Source organism: Schistocerca serialis, chromosome 2 (assembly GCF_023864345.2).
Source record: "Schistocerca serialis cubense isolate TAMUIC-IGC-003099 chromosome 2, iqSchSeri2.2, whole genome shotgun sequence".
NCBI lineage: Eukaryota > Metazoa > Arthropoda > Insecta > Orthoptera > Acrididae > Schistocerca > Schistocerca serialis.
The window spans coordinates 221,529,732-221,553,395 of record NC_064639.1 but is presented as its reverse complement, the minus strand read 5'-3'; the positions used below and the strand labels follow the sequence as shown (position 1 = coordinate 221,553,395).

At 37.7% G+C, this 23,664-nt stretch overlaps 1 protein-coding gene across 1 annotated transcript in view; it reads right to left on the bottom strand.

Moving 5' to 3' along the window:
- Nucleotides 1–23,664, bottom strand: part of LOC126456966 (cullin-associated NEDD8-dissociated protein 1) — a 158,835-nt gene that overhangs the window by 85,615 nt on the left and 49,556 nt on the right. The window contains exons 8-11 of the mRNA XM_050092903.1: nucleotides 4,695–4,834; nucleotides 3,682–3,842; nucleotides 2,127–2,332; nucleotides 1,567–1,721 (exon numbers count right to left, since the gene is read on the bottom strand). Of these exons, the coding sequence (XP_049948860.1) occupies nucleotides 1,567–1,721; nucleotides 2,127–2,332; nucleotides 3,682–3,842; nucleotides 4,695–4,834 (662 nt within the window). The remainder of the gene's footprint in view (nucleotides 1–1,566; nucleotides 1,722–2,126; nucleotides 2,333–3,681; nucleotides 3,843–4,694; nucleotides 4,835–23,664) is intronic.

The window sequence follows — 23,664 nt, the reverse complement described above, 5'->3', positions numbered from 1 at the left end:
AAATAAAAATTCCCAAGTACATTTTATTAATAAATAGTTAATATAGCAAACCCAATAACTTTTACACCTGCATGAGTTTTTGAGGGGTGGGGGATTAGGGATTAACATCCTAACAACAACGGGGACATCTGAGATTGAAACCAAGCTTGAAATGGGGAAGGACTGGAAGGATATATGCTCCACTCTTTCAAATGAACCATCGTGGTATTAGGAAAACTATGAAACCTACATGCGATTGGCTGGATGGCGATTTTAACTGCCGTTGTCCTGAGTAACAGTCCAGTGTTGTGCCACTGTGTCACCACACATGGAGCAGAGAGAGAGAGAGAGAGAGAGAGAGAGAGAGAGAGAGAGAGAGAGAGAGAGAGAAGTGTAATGTATGACAAAAAGTACCTGTGACTTCCACTACCTGACAGCTAGTTTGAAGACCTCAGTGTTTTACTAAGCAGTCTTGTTGTAAGAGGTGTGCTCTTACTTCCTCTGATCTTTGCACTGATTAAGTAGAGACCAACAATTTAATATGGTTGCTGAGTCACAGTGGAACTTGCATTTTTTGTATTTACAAAATAATGGCAGAGGTGAAAGAAGTTATAATTGACTTTCTCATAGGACAAACATGGATTCTAACCCTCAGACCTTTAGACTTTTGTCTGGCACTTATAAACTGAGACACTGATGGTAGCATTTGGAAAGAATAAAATGAAACATTTATGATAGAAAACTATAGCTGCATCAGGAAGTGCACAGACTCCACATGATTTAAGAACCAATATTTATACCAGAAAGCTTCAGTCAGTGACAGATGATTATGAGAACGCAATGCAATAGCATCCTTTGAAGGTCTGAAATCAAATATCAGAGTCAGTGTGTTGTATAGTAATGGAATACATACAATTACAAACATTCTAAATGAATTACAAGAATCTATTTCAAGAAGTCACAAATGACACCCTAAGCTCCAAATGCAAATGTTAGTACATCTGGAAAATTTTGTAATTCACACTGATACTGAACTACCCTTAGTCGTATTACTGCAGATGACATGAATTTTCTAAGAGCATTTTATTAAAGAAACATGACATAATACCAGTATTCGTTAGTACTGAGAAGATCAATGAATAAATTAAACTCAACAATCTGTGTTATCAGCACCTAACAAATTGAAACCCATGTATCCCTTTAGAGAATATAAGTTTAAAACAATGTAAAGTTCACGAATATGTCACATCGGATACATACGAATACAAAGAACATATACCTCAGCTCCATAGACAAACACTTAAAACTCACAACATTTTCTTTCTTTTTCTTTTTTTTTTTTTTTTTTTTTAATTTCAACACTATCAAACAACGCAAAAACCACTTATGTCTGAGCTGAAAATTAAAGAGTTCTGAAAACACTACGGATAATTTCACTAGTTATGAAAACTATAAGATAAGGTTCTACCTGCTACTGCAGCATTAGTTTGCATCACGTGCAACTATACAAACAAAGAACTACAGGAAGAATATTTTATACATATCTCAGTTTTTAAAATAAAACTGATTTGACAGATTTTCACCTACCTGAAGGTAGTCTCCCAAATTGCATATTATCTGGCCCATGCAAGAAATGGCACGCTCCTTTACTTCCTGATCTATATCGGCTGCCTTTAGTCGAATTAAGGTACAATTATAAAGTTCACCGGTAAATGGTGTGAAGTCAAAATTGCTTGGTGTATCTGCACAGAAGAAAAATGAAATACTATTTTAAAGAGTGCTGTGCCTTTGATGAGCTCCTTTCCAGCCTAAGATTCCAGAGAATTCTAGATGTACCATTATTTGTTACTAAAAGAACACATATAGAATTTTCACGGAAATTATTCCAAGAATCAATTTCACTGAAAATATAACTTAACAGTAATGATGTAAGTACAATACTGAAAAGCAGTTTGCAAACTGACAGTCAAAATAAATACAAAGAAGGCAACAAACACCACACTAGTGTACCTATCGCATAAACAACCAATTGTAATATCTACAAAAGGTGCCTCAAAAAAACGATCATAAAAAGCTAATTATGGAAAATTTACATGGTTAGTACCAAACAAAAAACACAAATTCCTTAAATTGTGGATAAATCTTACCTAAAGGACGTATCACTTTCACAAGTTGCTGCAGAACAAGCAGTGCTTCTGCCGTTATTTTGTAGAAAGTATCTCCAACTGCTGTGATAACAGGAGGTACCAGAACAGCCATATGAGGGTGAAATACTTCTGGAGAATGCGTTGTCAGGAGGCAATGCATAAATGACAAAGTATCTATCTTCATGTTACTACTAGAGTTCTTATCCCTGTTTGCAGAAAAGATAAAATGAAATCATTTATGATGTAAATGTTCTATACTATTATACATTAGAGTGAGCTGATAGAAACTGAGGTTGAGGTAAAGCATTTTGGTAGTACACAGATCAAATGGTGAGTACTTCCTTTTAGCAACAGCACTGAAATGATCAGTAAGTACTCCAGGTTATAAGATGTGTGAAAGAAAACAATCACAATTTACTGGGAAGTCTTTCTGGAATAGTAATACAGCATCACAATGACGGATTAACAGTTTCAGATAAGCAAGAGAACTATTAATGGCAACATAGTATGCAGTGTGCTCCAGGGAGAATACACATCATTCTGACTGACTATATTACAGTTCACTGTTTACAAAATATTAATATCAATGTAAGTTCTCTTCTCAACAATAATATACATTTAATGGTCTCTATTTAAACACTGTCAGACTTGTTTATTGTTCATTCAAGTGTAAGTCCTAAGGATTTGTGTCAAAAGTGCATTTCTTATTGGATAGAATATATTACAGAATACTCTGAAAGATTACTGATTATCTGGTAAATGCTAATTCAATTTTTTTCAGCTTCCAGCATATGACATGCTGATCAAAGATTCTCAAAATAATCCTTTCTCAGCATCAGAATAATTTAATACAGGCACCAACAGTTTTTTATGTTGTTCTTGCTGGGGGTGGTGATGGAGCAACAGAAATTTTTGTCCTTGCAATATATTTTGCAAAAATAAAATTACTGTGTGTATATTCTCCATACTAGCATCAAAAATAATTTATCTTCATGTCATATCAAATCAGGTTTACACTGATTGAGAAACAATATTTAAGTTTTCCAAAATAAGATAACTGATATTGTTGCTGGACAACCACAAATGAATTTTCAGTACTACACACACACAGTGTTAATATCACCTCAGCACCCACAGGAATTTGACATGGAGCAAGATCTCAGTTGGCCACAGCTCTTTAAGGAAATCAGCTGTGGCTATGTCAATGGAACCAACCAGGCAGTCACCTGATGTGATTTAAGACACCCTTGGGAAACGTAAACTTAGATGGCTGCGTGATTAACAGAATCTTCAGACATGTATTTATAAAACACTGCTGATGTAAAAAAATTAAGTATTGGGAAAAAGTGGTTGTCCTATTGCTCACATCTGCCACAAATGCACCTGTCCACATGCACATACAATCTTTACAAGAAGTATAAATTATCCCTCTCTGTAAAACTATCAGAAACCTAGTACTGGTACCAGGCCTCAGTAAATCAGTGCCCTTTAATTTCTTACAATTAGATAACAACAAATATTTAAAAGGAAATTTTCGCTGTATCAGTATACTCACCCTAACGAGTACTGCATGCCAGGGATGATGGCAGGAATATGATTTGTGAGAGCTCCAGGCAGAACTGTAACCAGCTCTTTAAGCAATGCAAAACAGTCTTGCCTTGTCTTGATACTCTTCTCTTTCATTTGGTTGTGAACAGCTTTAACAATAGAAGGAACCTGAAAAATAAAGAAGCCGATGTATTAAGACAATGGACATAAAGACTTCCATGTAAGGCTATCTCTCGACTGGACAGAACAATGACAAAAGTTATCAATCTGGGAATTACTCATTATGCAGAATGAGATATCAAATGGCAACAGCGGATTTCCACTTCACACAGTAAATACCACATTTCATTTTAGTTTTGAAGAATAGTTTTCATGTTAAGTAAAATTGCACTGCCGAACAGAAAGATTTTGATGATAAAACTAAAGAAGCTACCTGTCAATTTTAAATTATTTAAGAATATAGCCTAATTTTCCAATTACTGAGATCTAAATATTCTTCTATCAGTGTATCAACAATATAAGGAAAAGATAGACTGCTACTTACTGTAAAGATGACACATTAAGTTGCAGACAGGCACAATTAAGAGACTTACACACTGGCTTTCAGCCACAGCCTTCATCAGAAAAATAAAGAAATACACACACACACACACACACACACACACACACACACACACACACACAGAGAAGCAAGCACACCTCACACACACGACTGCCATCTCCGGCAGCTCAGATGGTCATGCGAGTGAGAGCTGTGCTTGCTTCTGTGAATGAATGTGTGTGTGTGTGTGTGTGTGTGTGTGTGTGTGTGTGTGTGTGTGTGTTTTCTCTTTCTTTTTCTGACGAAGGCTGTGGCTGAAACCCAATGTGTAAGTCTCTTAATTGCGCCTGTCTCCAATTATGTCAACTTTACAGTAAGCAGAATCTATCTTTTTCTTACGTTTTTGATATTCCAACCTGAGTTTGCACTGTTTGATTTCATCTATCTGTGTATATTTATTAGAAACTAAAGAGATTTACCTGGGACTGTAACATGGATAATGGGCCATCCTCTTGATCCATTAAGTCTGGATCAATATTGACTCCAATTGTGGGCCTTGTTTGTCGTAGTAATGCACAATAGGCATGGAATATGTCTGACTTGACATTTTCTTCACGTTCTAAATAAAAATAGAAATGAAACAAATTTAAACTCATCACCAGAGGTCTGCATTTTGTTTACATGTTGCTTCTTTGAACTCATGAAGAAATGCAAAGTTGAAATGTACACGAATAATTAATGACAGGTGAACATTATTTCAAAGGACAATGGGGAAAAAACAAACCCACTAAAATATCATAAGGTTCAAATCATAAACTATTTCAGAAAAATTGCACAGATCTATTATTGTTATTATTTTTTTTCTTTACTTTCTCAGACGTTAAGTCTGGTGAAAAATGGAAAGTGACGCGGACCTTGATCAAGCGTCACTTCCTTTTAACTGTACGGTATATGTTACATTGCATTTAGGAACTTTCGGGTAATTGAACATGTATCAATAATTACGGATTTCTGTAATTGTATATATAATTTTGGATGTAGCTGTATTGCATTGATGTACTGGTGGATATTGTGTGGTATGACTCCTGTAGGTGATAGTATAATTGGTATAATGTCAACTTTATCCTGATGCCACATGTCCTTGACTTCCTCAGCCAGTTGGATGTATTTTTCAATTTTTTCTCCTGTTTTCTTTTGTATATTTGTTGTATTGGGTATGGATATTTCGATTAGTTGTGTTAATTTCTTCTTTTTATTGGTGAGTATGATGTCAGGTTTGTTATGTGGTGTTGTTTTATCTGTTATAATGGTTCTGTTCCAGTATAATTTGTATTCATCATTCTCCAGTACATTTTGTGGTGCATACTTGTATGTGGGAACGTGTTGTTTTATAAGTTTATGTTCTAAGACAAGCTGTTGATGTATTGTTTTTGCTACATTGTCATGTCTTCTGGGGTATTCTGTATTTGCTAGTATTGTACATCCACTTGTGATGTGATCTACTGTTTCTATTCGTTGTTTGCAAAGTCTGCATTTATCTGTTGTGGTATTGGGATCTTTAATAATATGCTTGCTGTAATATCTGGTGTTTTCTGTTTGAATCTGTATTGCAATCATGAATCCTTCCGTCTCACTGTATATATTGCCTTTTCTTAGCCATGTGTTGGATGCGTCTTGATCGATGTGTGGCTGTGTTAGGTGATACGGGTGCTTGCCATGTAGTGTTTTCTTTTTCCAATTTACTTTCTTCGTATCTGTTGATGTTATGTGCTCTAAAGGGTTGCAGAAGTGGTTATGAAATTGCAATGGTGTAGCCGATGTATTTATATGAGTGATTGCTTTGTGTATTTTGTTAGTTTCAGCTCGTTCTATAAAGAATTTTCTTAAATTGTCTACCTGTCCATAATGTAGGTCTTTTATGTCAATGAATCCCCTTCCTCCTTCCTTTCTGCTTAATGTGAATCTTTCTGTTGCTGAATGTATGTGATGTATTCTATATTTGTGGCATTGTGATCGTGTTAGTGTATTGAGTGCTTCTAGGTCTGTGTTACTCCATTTCACTACTCCAAATGAGTAGGTCAATATTGGTATAGCATAAGTATTTATAGCTTTTGTCTTGTTTCTTGCTGTCAATTCTGTTTTCAGTATTTTTGTTAGTCTTTGTCTATATTTTTCTTTTAGTTCTTCTTTAATATTTGCATTATCTATTCCTACTTTTTGTCTGTATCCTAGATATTTATAGGCATCTGTTTTTTCCATCGCTTCTATGGAGTCACTGTGGTTGTCCAATATGTAATCTTCTTGTTTAGTGTGTTTTCCCTTGACTATGCTATTTTTCTTACATTTGTCTGTTCCAAAAGCCATATTTATATCATTGCTGAATACTTCTGTTATCTTTAGTAATTGGTTGAGTTGTTGATTGGTTGCTGCCAGTAGTTTTAGATCATCCATGTATAGCAAATGTGTGATTTTGTGTGGGTATGTTCCAGTAATATTATATCCATAATTTGTATTATTTAGCATGTTGGATAGTGGGTTCAGAGCAAGACAGAACCAGAAAGGACTTAATGAGTCTCCTTGGTATATTCCACGCTTAATCTGTATTGGCTGGGATGTGATATTATTAGAGTTTGTTTGGATATTAAGTGTGGTTTTCCAGTTTTTCATAACTATGTTTAGGAACTGTATTAATTTAGGATCTACTTTGTATATTTCCAATATCTATAGTAACCATGAATGGGGTACACTATCAAAAGCTTTTTGGTAATCAATGTATGTGTATTGTAGTGACCTTTGTTTAGTTTTAGCTTGATATGTCACCTCTGTATCTATTATCAGTTGCTCTTTACATCCTCGTGCTCCTTTGCAGCAGCCTTTTTGTTCTTCATTTATAATTTTGTTCTGTGTTGTATGTGTCATTAATTTCTGTGTAATGACTGAAGTTAATATTTTGTAGATTGTTGGTAGGCATGTTATGGGGCGATATTTAGCTGGGTTTGCTGTGTCTGCTTGATCTTTAGGTTTCAGATAAGTTATTCCATGTGTAAGTGTATCAGGGAATGTGTATGGGTCTGCAATGTAACTGTTAAATAATTTAGGGTATGGTTATAATAGAGGGAAACATTCCACGTAGGAAATATATATCTAAAAACAAAGATGGTGTGACTTACCAAATGAAAGTGCTGGCAGGTCGACAGACACACAAACAAACACAAACATACACACAAAATTCAAGCTTTCGCAACAAACTGTTGCCTCATCAGGAAAGAGGGAAGGAGAGGGAAAGATGAAAGGAAGTGGGTTTTAAGGGAGAGGGTAAGGAGTCATTCCAATCCCGGGAGCAGAAAGACTTACCTTAGGGGGAAAAAAGGACGGGTATACACTCGCACACACACACATATCCATCCTGTTGTGTCTGTATGTGTGTGGATGGATATGTGTGGATGGATATGTGTGTGTGTGCGCGAGTGTATACCCGTCCTTTTTTCCCCCTAAGGTAAGTCTTTCCGCTCCCGGGATTGGAATGACTCCTTACCCTCTCCCTTAAAACCCACTTCCTTTCGTCTTTCCCTCTCCTTCCCTCTTTCCTGATGAGGCAACAGTTTGTTGCGAAAGCTTGAATTTTGTGTGTATGTTTGTGTTTGTTTGTGTGTCTGTCGACCTGCCAGCACTTTCATTTGGTAAGTCACATCATCTTTGTTTTTAGATATATGTTAAATAATTTAGTTAGATGTGAATGTGTTGAGGTGAACTTCTTTAGCCAGAAATTTGCTATTTTATCATTTCCAGGGGCTTTCCAATTGTGCGTAGAATTAATTGCTCGGGTGACTTCATGTTGCAAAATTATCACTTCAGGCATTTGTGGTATCATCTTGTATGAGTCTGTTTCTGCTTGTATCCACCGTGCATGCCTGCTATGTTGTACCGGGTTTGACCATATGTTGCTCCAGAAGTGTTCCATGTCTGTTATGTTTGGTGGATTGTCTATTTTAATGTGTGTGTTATCTATTGTTTGGTAAAATCTCTTTTGGTTTGTGTTGAATGTTTGATTTTGTTTCCTTCTATTTTCACTTTTTTTGTATCTCCTAAGTCGTTTGGCCAATGCTTGTAATTTCTGCTTCTTTTCATCTAATTGCTCTATTGCTTCTTGTTAAGAGATTTTATCTAACCTTTTTCATTTTTTGTCTGATATTTCATTTCTTATAAATTGTGTTAGCTGTCCGATGTCTTTTCTCAGTTTTTCTATTCTGGTCTGTAGCCTGTGTTGTCATGCTGGTTTTGTGGGTTTCTTCTGTGTGTTGGTTGGTTCTGATCTCTGCCTAGTGTGTATATTTAGTGTAGTGAGTGCTCCTACATAAACCAGTAGTTGTAACTCTTCCATAGTTGTATTTTCATTTATTTTGTTGTGTATGATTGTGTTGATAGTTGTTATTGTTGTTTCGACTTGTGGGTTATTTGGTGGTCTATGCAAGAATGGTCTAATGTCTGTATTTGTGTCTTTGTATTCTATATATGTTAGCTGAAATTTTTCTTCTATATGTAACATGTGTGTCACTTCGTGTTCTATTTGTGCTTGTTCTGGTGGCTGTCTTAAGATGTCATTTTCCTCTGATTGTTTAATTGATGCATGTTGTTCTTTGTTTGTTTGCTCTGGGATGTTTGAGTCCATTACTATATTTTCTTCTTCTTCTTCTTCTTCTTCTTCTTCTGATTGCACTTTATTTTGTTCTAGTATTTGTTGTACTTGTTGTTTGATGTTTTCTAATTCTGACTGGGGTATCCTGTTATTATTATTATTATTATTATTATTATTCTCAAAATATTTGATCATACTGACACTACCCAATGGTCTGTAACTGACACCTAAGCAATTTTCACTGTCCTGTTGTTGGCCTGACCTAATTCCCCATGTTGCTGTTGCACAATTGTACACAGTGAAACACTTCCTGTGTTGATAGTACATATCGAGTTATTTTGTGCATTTTCAAATGTTACCTACTAGGTATCTCTTAAACATGTTAGATGTTTCTGCGTCCATTATTAATCTACTCGGAAACAGCTGATTTTCCTCCTCTTGTTTGTTCGCCATTACCAGGTTTTGGACAATTATTTCTTGTAAGGTATATTTGACAGATGGTAGCCTAAAATAGGAAACAGCAAGACATCCTGAATTTGCTTTAAGAAAGACAGCAGAATTAGAGAGTATTTTTATCACTTTTTCCTCTGTTGCTATTAGAACAGTATGCAAAGGGATGTATTTCAGCCCACACTGTAGCTGTCATAGGGAGTAACATTTAGTGGGCAAAAGACTTTCATTTCATGTCACGTTGCTAACAAATGTCATTAGACACACATTTTCTGCTTCACGCACAGAAGTGACAAGTACTTGAACAATTCAGATAAAGTTGAAGCAGTTTTACAAACTTATGTATGTGTACAATACTATACACTGGTAAAAAATAAGTATCTATTACCACTACACATTCAAAAATGTAACATTTTACTACTGACACACAAGTGATATCCATCCTAAATCTGTATACTGACAAAGTGTACAAGTAGTTTAATTTTACACCTATCTATATTCTAATATTTTAAATCAGTTTGAAGCCTACTATTTCTCTTACATTTCTTAGTCGGCCCCCTTCTCTTATTTTTTAACTTGGTGACTAATAGACCATTACTTAGAGGGAGGCTGGCTAACTAGCATGCTCTCTCTCAAAGATATAAGGATAGGCATTTAGTAGCACTGTGAATGGGATCCACTGACAGAGCTTTAGGAAATACACTTATAATTGTATCAGAATATCTGGAAAGTATGACTCTGTGCCAAGTGACCCAATCTGATTGAAGATGCTCTATGTTTTACAATTTTCAATTTTGATCAAACTCTCACAAGTATATGTAAGTATATGTACATTAATTCTGCCACGTTTTAGCTCCATCTGTAACTTAGTGTAGTTACAAGGACCACTTTCTTAGGAATGATAAATACACCAAAAAATACTCATGTTTACTAACCCACTGTTCCTGGCCCAGTGGAGGTAGAATTGTCAAACTTGCCTTCCTGACATCGTTTTATCCAGAATATTGAAAAAATAAATGAAGATCAGAACGCGATGCCCATGGCACAATCACTCTTCAGAACGATCTCACCTATTGACTAACAGAAACAGTTTTTTTTTTGCCAGAATAAATGCTACCAAATTCTTGATTTCTGCTTTTTACATGTGACAATATTCCTTTTTAAACTCAAGATTCTTTTATAGTCTTTTTAACAGACCACCACTGAGAAATTAAGATCAAAATCTAGATTTTTTCTAAATATGCCTGTTGTTGCTGTCTTCAGTCCAATGACTGGTTTGCTGCAGCTGTTCATGCTAGTCTGTCCTGTGCAAGCCACCTCATCCCTGCATAACCACCACAACGTACTTCCGTTTGAAACTGCTTACTGTATGCGTGCCTAGATCTCTCTCTACAAGTTCTAACCCCCCCCCCCCCCCCCCCTTACACACACACACACACACACACACACACACACACACACACACACACACTCACTCACTCACTCACTCACTCACTCTCTCTCTCTCTCTCTCTCTTCCCTCCATTAACAAACTGACTATTCAGCTATTCAATAGGTCCCTTCATTTACTCAAGTTATTCCATAATTTCTTTTCTCTCCCCATTTAGTCATTCGATCTCAACGTCTAGCGTTCAGCATTCTTCCAAAGCACCACGTTTCGAAAGCTATTGTACACAGATACGCCCCCACACAAATTCGAAGGTATCCTTAAATCTATAAATGCTGCAAAAGTAGATTTGCCCTCTTCTACTCACATGTTCCCACATTTCTCCAGAATCCAAACTGATCTTCTCCAAGGTCAGCTTCTACTTCCAAATATTTAAATTTATATTACATGTTAGCAAATATTTCTTTCAGTTATCAACAATGTAGGAAAAGACAGATCGATACTTACTGTAAAGAGGCCTTGTCAAGTTGCACACATGCACAATTAACACACACTTACACAAAGCTTTCAGTCACAGCCTTCATCAGTAAAAGACACACACACACACACACACACACACACACACACACACACAAAATTGCCAACTACAGCATCTCGGGCAACTATTGCAATGCATGCAAGCAGCAGTCTGTAGGAGGCAGGGAAGGGGAAGGGAGAGGATAGTAGTGCATAGGTAGGGAGAGAGATGAACACTATCTGATGGAATGTGCAGGGACTAGACTGCCAACAGGCACAGCATCAGAGATTATGGGGAAAGGAGGTGGGGAGAAAAAGGGATTAAAAAAAAAGGAGAGGAGCAGGGAAAGACAGGCGGATGTGTTGGCAGAGGGCTGCAAACAAACAGGGTGGGAGGTGAGAATGGGGAGGAGATGAAGAACTACTTAAACCTAACTAACTTAAGGACATCACACATATCCATGCCCAAGGCAGGATTCGAACCTGCGACCGTAGCGGTCGCGCGGTTCCAGACTGTAGCGCCTAGAACCGCTCAGCCACTCCACACGAGCAGAGAATGTGTTTATGGATAAGCCCATCTGCACAGGTAAGAAATGCTGGTGTTGGAGGGAATAATTCTGACAGCTTGGATAGTGAAGCAGCCACTGAAATCAAGTGTGTTATGTTCAACTGCATGTTGTGCCACAGGGTGGTGTCTACTTTGCTCTTGGCCACTGTTTGGTGGCAATCATTCATCAGTTAGTTGGTAGACATACCAATATGAAAACCTGTGCAATGATTGCAGCTGAGCTGGTAAATGACATGGCTGTTCTCACAGGTGGCCCGGCCCCTGATGGTGTACAATAAACCTGTTACAGGACTGGAACAGGAAGTGCTAGATGGGTGGATTGGGGTGGATTGGGCAAGTTTAGCACCTGCGACTTTCACAGGGATACGATTCTTGTGGCAAGGGGCTAAGACAGACTGGGAGTAGCACAGGGATGGACTAGGATGTTGTGGAGGTTGGGCAGAACTCTGTTAGGATGTCCCTCATTTCAGGGCATGATGGTAGGTAATCAATGCCCTGGTGAAGGATGTGGTTCAGTTGTCCAGTTCAGTCCGAGGCGGTACTGGGAGATGAAGGGGATCTCCTTTGTGGCTGCTTCTTGAGGGTGGTAGGTGGATTGGAGGTGTGAGGGGAAATGACAGGGATATGCTGGTGTTGCCTAAATAACAAAACTGATTTAACTACTTATAATGTTTTCTCTCCGAATATAATTCTTTTAGCATTGCCTGATTTAATTTGGCTCCATTTCATTGGCCATAATAACGCATTCACTATGGTGTTCCCAGTTGCTAACCCACATTCGTATTTTCTTATTCATTATTAGGCCTACTCCTGCTTTACCATTATTTGACTGTGTGTTGATAACCAACCACATAACCGCAAGTCCTATTCTTCCTGCCACCACAATTCACTAAGTTCCACTATAACTTCAACTTATCCATTTCTATTTTCAAATTCTCTAAACTACCTACCCAATTTAGGAATCTAAGACTCCACGCTCTAACCCACTGAAAGCCAGTCTTGTTTTTCCTGATGATACCCTTCTTAGCAGTTCACATCAGAAGATCTAATCAGGGGACTATTTTACCTATGGAATATTGTACACACAGGGATGCCATTAACGGTTGCAGTTTCCCCTTGCTTGCAGTCATCCACAGCAGTAGCACAGCAAGGCCACGTCGGCCAATGCCACATTTGGTTATATTCAATTTTTCCTTCATTTATTTATCTGGTAACAAACAATTAAGGAATCGGTTGCTTGCAGTAGGTTGCTCTAGTTCATTAGGAGCTAGTGTAAACAACTGTCGATATTTTTACATTATGACAGAATTATTAAAATATGGGAACAAATTGTTGCAACAAAATTATCCAGAAAGTTCGAAGAGATTGTGATATGGTCTTCATTTCTGTGTTCTTTGCAAGAAAGTTCATCAGCTGCAAGATCTTAACTCTATTGGCTAAGGAACAATGGCTTGCCAAACTCGAAGATTTTTTTTCACACAAACTTAGCAGAAATTCATGCAAGTCTGTTACCACTAGAACAGTGAAGTTTCTGACATTCCTAAAACAGCAAAAAGGGATCAATATGAGCCTGCATAAAATGTTTTCATATTTGACTTAAACAAATACTTCATTTTAGCATACGGCAACAAACTTAATAAAGGACTGGTGCATGGCACACAGAAACACATAATGGAAAACAGCTAAAACTAGCTTCTGAGTTCGCTCTTTTTCTACTAAAAGCACACACAACCACATAAGACATCTAAATGTACACGCTCCCTGTAGGAACAAAACTGGTTATTGATAGGGCTGGAAAAAAGAGGGAGGGGGAGAGAGAGAATTCTCTCTCCAACAATATTCTGTGCCCCCACAACGCCTCTGGCCTACACTTCACTAACTTGTTTCCCACTGCCTCACCTTTTCCCCTCTCCCCTGTACATATTATTCCTTCCCTATCTAGATCACGTACTGCCTTCTCCCCCACCCTCGATGCAAATGCTCTCTCTCTCTCTCTCTCTCTCTCTCTCTCTCTCTCTCTCTCTCTCCACCCCCCCTCTTCTTCACCACCTTCCCCTCCTTTCCTACCCCCTCCATGCCTAGTGCATCCTTCCATATCCCCTCCCCACCTCCACCTACCAGATAAAGCTTTCAACAATCAATATTTAGTAATCAGTCTTGCTGCTAATGCAAGCATGCACATAAGGGTGTGTGCGTGTATATTCCTACTAGAAAAAGAGTGAGTGCTCAAAAGTTAGTGTTCACCCTTTTCTATTACATGTTTCTGTGCACAACACTCCAGACCTCAATAGGTAAGTGACTGCCTTTTCCTTCTTTCATGTATTTTCCATCCAAGAATTTCCTTTGCTTTTTAGTGTATGTTAATCCCTACACTGTGCAAGTTAATAATAATAATAATAATAATAATAATAAACCCCGTGGAGGCCCGGGAAAAGAATCGGCCTCCGGTATGTTCTGCCAGTCGTAAAAGGCGACGAAAAGAACAAACCACTAATAGGGCTAACCCCCCTTTTAGTGTGATTAGTTGGTTCAGGACAGAACTAAAGAAGCCTCGGACAAGCGCCGTCATGGTCGGGGACGACGCTTGAACCCTATGCCCGCCCACAATGGTAACGACACTGCTAGCCAACTGGAAAATGATTTAAATCCAAATAGAGGTGTTTTGCAGGATATGCTTCCTGCAACCACCCTAGAAGGAAAACAAAGACAGAGGATGAGATGGTCAGATGAAGTTAATCGACACATCATGTTCTGTTATTACCAAGCAACAAACTTAGGAACCAACACAACTGGATACAGATCACAAGTATACACAACATTTATTACCAGATACCCAGAATTAAAATTTTTAACAGAACAACGATTAGCTGATCAGATCCGTGTAATAATAAAAAATAACAGGATACCCCAGTCAGAATCAGAAAACATCAAACATCAAGTACAACAAATACTGGAACAAAATAATGTGCAATCAGAAGAAGAAGAAAATACAGTAATGGACTCAAACATCCCAGAGCAAACAAACAAAGAACAACATGCACCAATTAAACAATCAGAGGAAAATGACATCTTAAGACAGCCACCAGAACAAGCACAAATAGAACACGAAGTGACACAGATGTTAGATATAGAAGAAAAATTTCAGCTAACATATATAGAATACAAAGACACAAATACAGACATTAGACCATTCTTGCGTAGACCACCAAATAACCCACAAGTCGAAACAACAATAAAAACTATCAACACAGTCATACACAACAAAATAAATGAAAATACAACTATGGAAGAGTTACAACTACTGGTTTATATAGGAGGACTCACTACACTAAATATACACACTAGGCAGAGATCAGAACCAACCAACACATAGAAGAAACCCACAAAACCAGCATGGCAACACAGGCTACAGATCAAAATAGAAAAACTGAGAAAAGACATCGGACAGCTAACACAATTTATAAGAAATGAAATCTCGGAAAAAAAACGAAAAAGGTTAGGTAAAATCTCACAACAAGAAGCGACAGAGCAATTAGACGAAAAGAAGCAGAAATTACAAGCTTTAGCCAAACGACTCAGAAGATACAAAAAAAGTGAAAATAGAAGGAAACAAAACCAAACATTCAACACAAACCAAAAGAAATTTTACCAGACAATAGATAACACACACATTAAAATAAACAATCCACCAAACATAACAGACATGGAACACTTCTGGAGCAACATATGGTCAAACCCAGTACAACAAAACAGGCATGCACGGTGGATACAAGCAGAAACAGACACATACAAGCTGATACCACAAATGCCTGAAGTGATAATTTTGCAACATGAAGTCACCCAAGCAATTAATTCTACTCACAATTGGAAAGCCCCTGGAAATGACAAAATAGCAAATTTCTGGTTAAAGAAGTTCACCTCAACACATTCACATCTAACTAAATTATTTAACAGTTACATTGCAGACCCATACACATTCCCTGATACACTTACACACGGAATAACATATCTGAAACCTAAAGATCAAGCAGACACAGCAAACCCAGCTAAATATCGCCCCATAACATGCCTAGCAACAATATACAAAATATTAACTTCAGTCATTAAACAGAAATTAATGACACATACAACACAGAACAAAATTATAAATGAAGAACAAAAAGGCTGCTGCAAAGAAGCACGAGGATGTAAAGAGCAACTGATAATAGATGCAGAGGTGACATATCAAGCTAAAACTAAACAAAGGTCGCTACACTACGCATACATTGATTACCAAAAAGCTTTTGATAGTGTACCCCACTCATGGTTACTACAAATATTGGAAATATACAAAGTAGATCCTAAATTGATACAGTTCCTAAACATAGTAATGAAAAATTGGAAAACCACACTTAATATCCAAACAAATTCAAATAATATCACATCACAGCAAATACAGATTAAGCGTGGAATATACCAAGGAGACTCATTAAGTCCTTTCTGGTTCTGCCTTGCTCTGAACCCACTATCCAACATGCTAATAATACAAATTATGGATACAATATTACTGGAACATACCCACACAAAATCACACATTTGCTATACATGGATGATCTAAAACTACTGGCAGCAACAAATCAACAACTCAACCAATTACTAAAGATAACAGAAGGATTCAGCAATGATGTAAGTATGGCTTTTGGAACAGACAAATGTAAGAAAAATAGCATAGTCAAGGGAAAACATACTAAACAAGAAGATTACATATTGGATAACCACAGCGACTGCATAGAAGCGATGGAAAAAACGGATGCCTATAAATATCTAGGATACAGACAAAAAATAGGAATAGATAATACAAATATCAAAGAAGAACTAAAAGAAAAATATAGACAAAGACTAACAAAAATACTGAAAACAGAATTGACAGCAAGAAACAAGACAAAAGCTATAAATACCTATGCCATACCAATATTGACCTACTCATTTGGAGTAGTGAAATGGAGTAACACAGACCTAGAAGCACTCAATACACTAACACGATCACAATGCCACAAATATAGAATACATCACATACATTCAGCAACAGAAAGATTCACATTAAGCAGAAAGGAAGGAGGAAGGGGATTTATCGACATAAAAAACCTACATTATGGACAGGTAGACAATTTAAGAAAATTTTTTCTAGAACGAGCAGAAACTAGCAAAATACATAAGGCAATCACTCATATAAATACATCGGCTACACCACTGCAATTTCATAACCACTTCTACAACCCTTTAGATCACATAACATCAACAGACATGAAGAAAGTAAATTGGAAAATGAAAACACTACATGGCAAGCACCCGTATCATCTAACACAGCCACACATCGATCAAGACGCATCCAACACATGGCTAAGAAAAGGCAATATATACAGTGAGACAGAAGGATTCATGATTGCAATACAGGATCAAACAATAAACACCAGGTATTACAGCAAGCATATTATTAAAGATCCCAATACCACAACGGATAAATGCAGACTTTGTAAACAACAAATAGAAACAGTAGATCACATCACAAGCGGTTGTACAATACTAGCAAATACAGAATACCCCAGAAGACATGACAATGTCGCAAAAATAATACATCACCAGCTTGCCTTACAACATAAACTTTTAAAACAACACATTCCTACATACAAGTATACACCACAAAATGTACTGGAGAATGATGAATACAAATTATACTGGAACAGAACCATTATAACAGATAAAGCAACGCCACATAACAAACCTGACATCATACTCACCAATAAAAAGAAGAAATTAACACAACTAATCGAAATATCCATACCCAATACAACAAATATACAAAAGGAAACAGGAGAAAAAATTGAAAAATACATTCAACTGGCTGAGGAAGTCAAAGACATGTGGCATCAGGATAAAGTTGACATCATACCAATTATACTATCAACAACAGGAGTCATACCACACAATATCCACCAGTACATCAATGCAATACAGCTACATCCAAACATATATATACAGCTACAGAAATCCGTAATTATTGATACATGTTCAATTACCCGAAAGTTCCTAAATGCAATATAACACATACCGTACAGTTAAAAGTAAGTGACGCTTGATCAAGGTCCGCGTCACTCCATTTTTAACCGGACTTAACGTCTGAGAAAGTGAAGATAATAATAATAAACCCACGGAGGCCCGGGAAAAGAATAGGCCTCCGGTATGTTCTGCCAGTCATGAAAGGCGAAAAGACGAAAAGAACAAACCATTAATAGGGCTAACCCCCCTTTTAGTGTGACTAGTTGGTTCAGGACAGAACTAATGAAGACTTGGACAAGCGCTGTCATGGTCGGGGACGACGCTTGAACCCTATGCCCGCCCACAATGGTAACGACACTGCTAGCCACACGGAAAATGATTTAAATCCAAATAGAGGTGTTTTGCAGGATATGCTTCCTGCAACCACTCTAGAAGGAAAACAAAGACAGAGGATGAGATGGTCAGATGAATTAACCCACATCTCATGTTCTGTTATTACCAAGCAACAAACTTAGGAACTAACACAACTGGATACAGATCACAAGTATACACAACATTTATTACCAGATACCCAGAATTAAAATTTTTAACAGAACGACGACTAGCAGATCAGATCCGTGTAATAAACAAAAATAACAGGATACCCCAGTCATAATTAGAAAACATCAAACAACAAGTACAACAAATACTGGAACAGAATAATGTGCAATCAGAAGAAGAAGAAGAAGAAGAAGAAGAAGAAAATACAGTAATGGACTCAAACATCCAAGAGCAAACAAACAAAGAACAACACGCATCAATTAAACAATCAGAGGAAAATGACATCTTAAGACAGCCACCAGAACGAGCACAAATAGAACACGAAGTGACACACATGTTACATATAGAAGAAAAATTTCAGCTAACATATATAGAATACAAAGACACAAATACAGACATTAGACCATTCTTGCATAGACCACCAAATAACCCACAAGTCGAAACAACAATAACAACTATCAACACAATCATACACAACAAAATAAATGAAAATACAACTATGGAAGAGTTACAACTACTGGTTTATGTAGGAGCACTCACTACACTAAATATACACACTAGGCAGAGATCAGAACCAACCAATACACAGAAGAAACCCACAAAACCAGCATGACAACACAGGCTACAGACCAGAATAGAAAAACTGAGAAAAGACATCGGACAGCTAACACAATTTATAAGAAATGAAATATCAGACAAAAAATGAAAAAGGTTAGATAAAATCTCTTAACAAGAAGCAATAGAGCAATTAGATGAAAAGAAGCAGAAATTACAAGCATTGGCCAAACGACTTAGGAGATACAAAAAAAGTGAAAATAGAAGGAAACAAAATCAAACATTCAACACAAACCAAAAGAGATTTTACCAAACAATAGATAACACACACATTAAAATAGACAATCCACCAAACATAACAGACATGGAACACTTCTGAAGCAACATATGGTCAAATCCGGTACAGCATAACAGGCATGCACGGTGGATAAAAGCAGAAACAGACACATACAAGATGATGCCACAAATGCCTGAACTGATAATTTTGCAACATGAAGTCACCCAAGCAATTAATTCTACTCACAATTGGAAAGCCCCTGGAAAAGATAAAATAACCAATTTCTGACTAAAGAAGTTCACCTCAACACATTCACATCTAACTAAATTATTTAATATATCTAAAAAAAAAGATGATGTGACTTACCAAACGAAAGTGCTGGCAAGTCGATAGACACACAAACAAACACAAGCATACACACAAAATTCAAGCTTTCGCAACAAGCGGTTGCTTCATCAGGAAAGAGGGAAAGACACGCGTGCACGCACGCGCGCGCACACACACACACACACACACACACACACACACACACACACATCCATCTGCACATACACAGACACAAGCAGACATTTGTAAAGACAAAGAGTTTGGGCAGAGAAGTCTCTGCCCAAACTCCTTGCCTTTACAAACGTCTGCCCGCGTCCGTGCAGTTACATTCCAGACCCATACACATTCCCTGATACACTTACACATGGAATAACTTATCTGAAACCTAAAGATCAAGCAGACACAGCAAACCCAGCAAAATATTGCCCCACAACATGCCTACCAACAATAAACAAAATATTAACTTCAGTCATTACACAGAAATTAATGACACATACAACACAGAACAAAATTATAAATGAAGAACAAAAAGGGTGTTGCAAAGGAGTACAAGGATGTAAAGAGCAACTGATAATAGATACAGAGGTGACATATCAAGCTAAAACTAAACAAAGGTCACTACAATACACATACATTGATTACCAAAAAGCTTTTGATAGTGTACCCCACTCATGGTTACTACAAATATTGGAAATATACAAAGTAGATCCTAAATTGATACAGTTCCTAAACATAGTAATGAAAAATTGGAAAACCAAACTTAATATCCAAACAAATTCAAATAATATCACATCACAGCAAATACAGATTAAGCGTGGAATATACCAAGGAGACTCATTAAGTCCTTTCTGGTTCTGTCTTGCTCTGAACCCACTATCCAACATGCTAAATAATACAAATTATGGATATAATATTACTGGAACATACCCACACAAAATCACACATTTGCTATACATGGATGATCTAAAACTACTGGCAGTAACCAATCAACAACTCGACCAATTACTAAAGATAACAGAAGTATTCAGCAATGATATAAATATGGCTTTTGGAACAGACAAATGTAAGGAAAATAGCATAGTCAAGGGAAAACACAATAAACAAGAAGATTACATATGGACAACCACAGTGACTCCATAGAAGCGATGGAAAAAACAGATGCCTATAAATATCTAGGATACAGACAAAAAATAGGAATAGATAATGCAAATATTAAAGAAGAACTAAAAGAAAAATATAGACAAAGACTAACAAAAATACTGAAAACAGAATTGACAGCAAGAAACGAGACAAAAGCTATAAATACTTATGCTATACCAATATTGACCTACTCATTTGGAGTAGTGAAATGGAGTAACACAGACCTAGAAGCACTCAATACACTTACACGTTCACAATGCCACAAATATAGAATACATCACATACTGGAGAATGATGAATACAAATTATACCGGAACAGAACCATTATAACAGATAAAACACCACCACATAACAAACATGACATCACACTCACCAATAAAAAGAAGAAATTAACACAACTAATTGAAATATCCATACCCAATACAACAAATACAGGACAAAGGATAAAGTTGACATTATACCAATTATACTATCAATTACAGGAATCATAGGGTTAGGTTAGTGTTTTTTAACGTCCCGTCGACAACGAGGTCATTAGAGACGGAGCGCAAGCTCGGGTTAGGGAAGGATGGGGAAGGAAATCGGCCGTGCCCTTTCAAAGGAACCATCCCGGCATTTGCCTGAAACGATTTAGGGAAATCACGGAAAACCTAAATCAGGATGGCTGGAGACGAGATTGAACCGTCGTCCTCCCGAATGCGAGTCCAGTGTGCTAACCACTGCGCCACCTCGCTCGGTACAGGAGTCATACCACACAATATCCACCAGTATATCAACGCAATACAGCTACATCCAAACTTATATATAGAACTGCAGAAATCTGTAATTATTGATACATGTTCAATTACCCAAAAGTTCCTAAATGCAATGTAACATATACCGTACAGTTAAAAGGAAGTCGTGCTTGATCAAGGTCCGCGTCACTTTCCATTTTTAACCAGACATAATGTCTGAGAAAGGAACGAATAATAATAATAACAATTTAACATGTTACTTATTCATTTCAATAACAAAATATCTTACTGATTTACCGTTGCTCATGCTTACTAGTTTCCTAAACTGTAGACTTTCACTTATTAAGTATTTTTAGTACCTTCTAGACATATTTATTGTATATGTTCCATATTGTACTCAAATGTGTTCTATGAAGTCATTAAAATCTGCTCGACATTTCTAGCACTGGTGATTTTTGTTTTACACACAAATTTTCCAAATGCAACTTTGTGGCACTTTACATGAATTTCGCTGGTATTCTTCCCTTTGCAGAGAATGATTTGGCATCACTTCAGCTTTATAGATGACTTTGGAGCTTATCCTCTTCTTCCGTTCATTCCATTCTGCCGAGTTCATTTGACAGCTGACATACGAACTTCCTCCTTTCCATTTGCTCGGTTATCACTCTTGTGTAGAAGACCTATTTATTACCGCCATATCCAACATGTTGCACAAGACATGCATTGGCCATCACTTTCACCTACACCTTTGTAATGTTTTTTTGTGTCATTTGATCAATCATGTTCACTCCCCTCATTTTTTTCTTTGTAGAACGTTACAGTTTCATTTTCTTGCTTCCTTCTTCTTATACTGCAGGTTCTGAGAGAGAATTGTGAATTTTTAAAGGTTAATTCCAGCTACGGCCAGAAAGTAGAGGTCAGCCTGGGCAATGTGCCAATCAAGTAAGCCATAGGGCAGCATTGTTGACATTACATTAGAACATCCCGGCCAGATGGGGTTGCTACAACAGTCATGGTCAAGGCGGGTAGAACTGTGAAAGTCACACTACAGTGTGACCATGAGTGAAGTAACATTTTATAATTCACAACACCTTCGTGCTACCAAGAAACTCATACAATGCAAATTTAGCCTAGCAACCCATGGCTCAGGATGGAGAGTGTTTGGAAAAGCTGACAGGACAAGTGTAACCTACCCTTCTCTTCCTAATAGGACTATGTCAGAAGTGTAGTTTTAAGGGTATAAATTGAGCTTAGGGGTTCACAGAATTCAATCACGTTGCCATTCTGTCTGTGTGCTGAACTGGAGAGAATGATGGGCGTTTGAGTTTCAGAGAAACCATGGCTATCACTGGGTGACTCAGGTCAACTGATAACCTGTCTGTGGATTAACTCATGGAGTTCTAGCATGAGGTGCCCCATGCCTGTGGCTTGACCTCACCAATGAGGGGAGCTAGTTTTCAGCCAGCCCTTGGAGGCACTTGGGTGGCTGGACTGCAAGCTGCATATGAACCAGTTGGGAGTGACACGTCCTCGCTGTCTCCTTGTCATCTAGATGTCATAGGCCACCATCTTGGTCTAACGCTTGGGGGTTGCCTGGGGCACTGCTTCTTGGCATCAGAACGCCTAGTGTCACCTATCGCACCAAAGCACACAACTCATGGACGAGCACATGGTGGAGTGACAAGCCGACTTAAGTTTGAAGGGCCTGGGTTGGGTGCACTTATCTACAACTGCCGGCGACCCACATGACACTGCAGCAGCTGCCATCCGTGACCAAGACAACGCAGTCACCAGCACGATACAGGCATCAGTGTATTCCAACATTGGCTGCATTTGCTTGCACACAGTGTGGCCCTGAGATGTTCTGGACCCCTGTATAAGGCCACTTAAATAAACATCTGTCAATGCTACACCAATTTAACTACACTCTTCAGTATGAGTCTGCCCTCTCTGTCACCATTTCTGTTGCCCATCCTAATGCGTAGTGGCCCAGAATAGGTCGGTTTGTTGCAGTTGGGTGTCAGTAAGTGGTCCCAACATGATGGGTTGTGTCAAGAAATGTTCATCCAATATCCAAATGTATGGTTTGGTGAGAGGAGTCATTGTTGGGTAACTTTTGACACCCAAATGCTGTGGTTTGCTGTTGAGTAATAAGATTGGGCAATAAGTTAATAACATACCAATGGTACTTGGCATCCCTCCAGTTCAGCAGTACAGGGCTCAGCACAATGGGCTGAGGTGAGTCCCAATGTTTGATTCACTATCTGTTTTTAGTTATTAGAT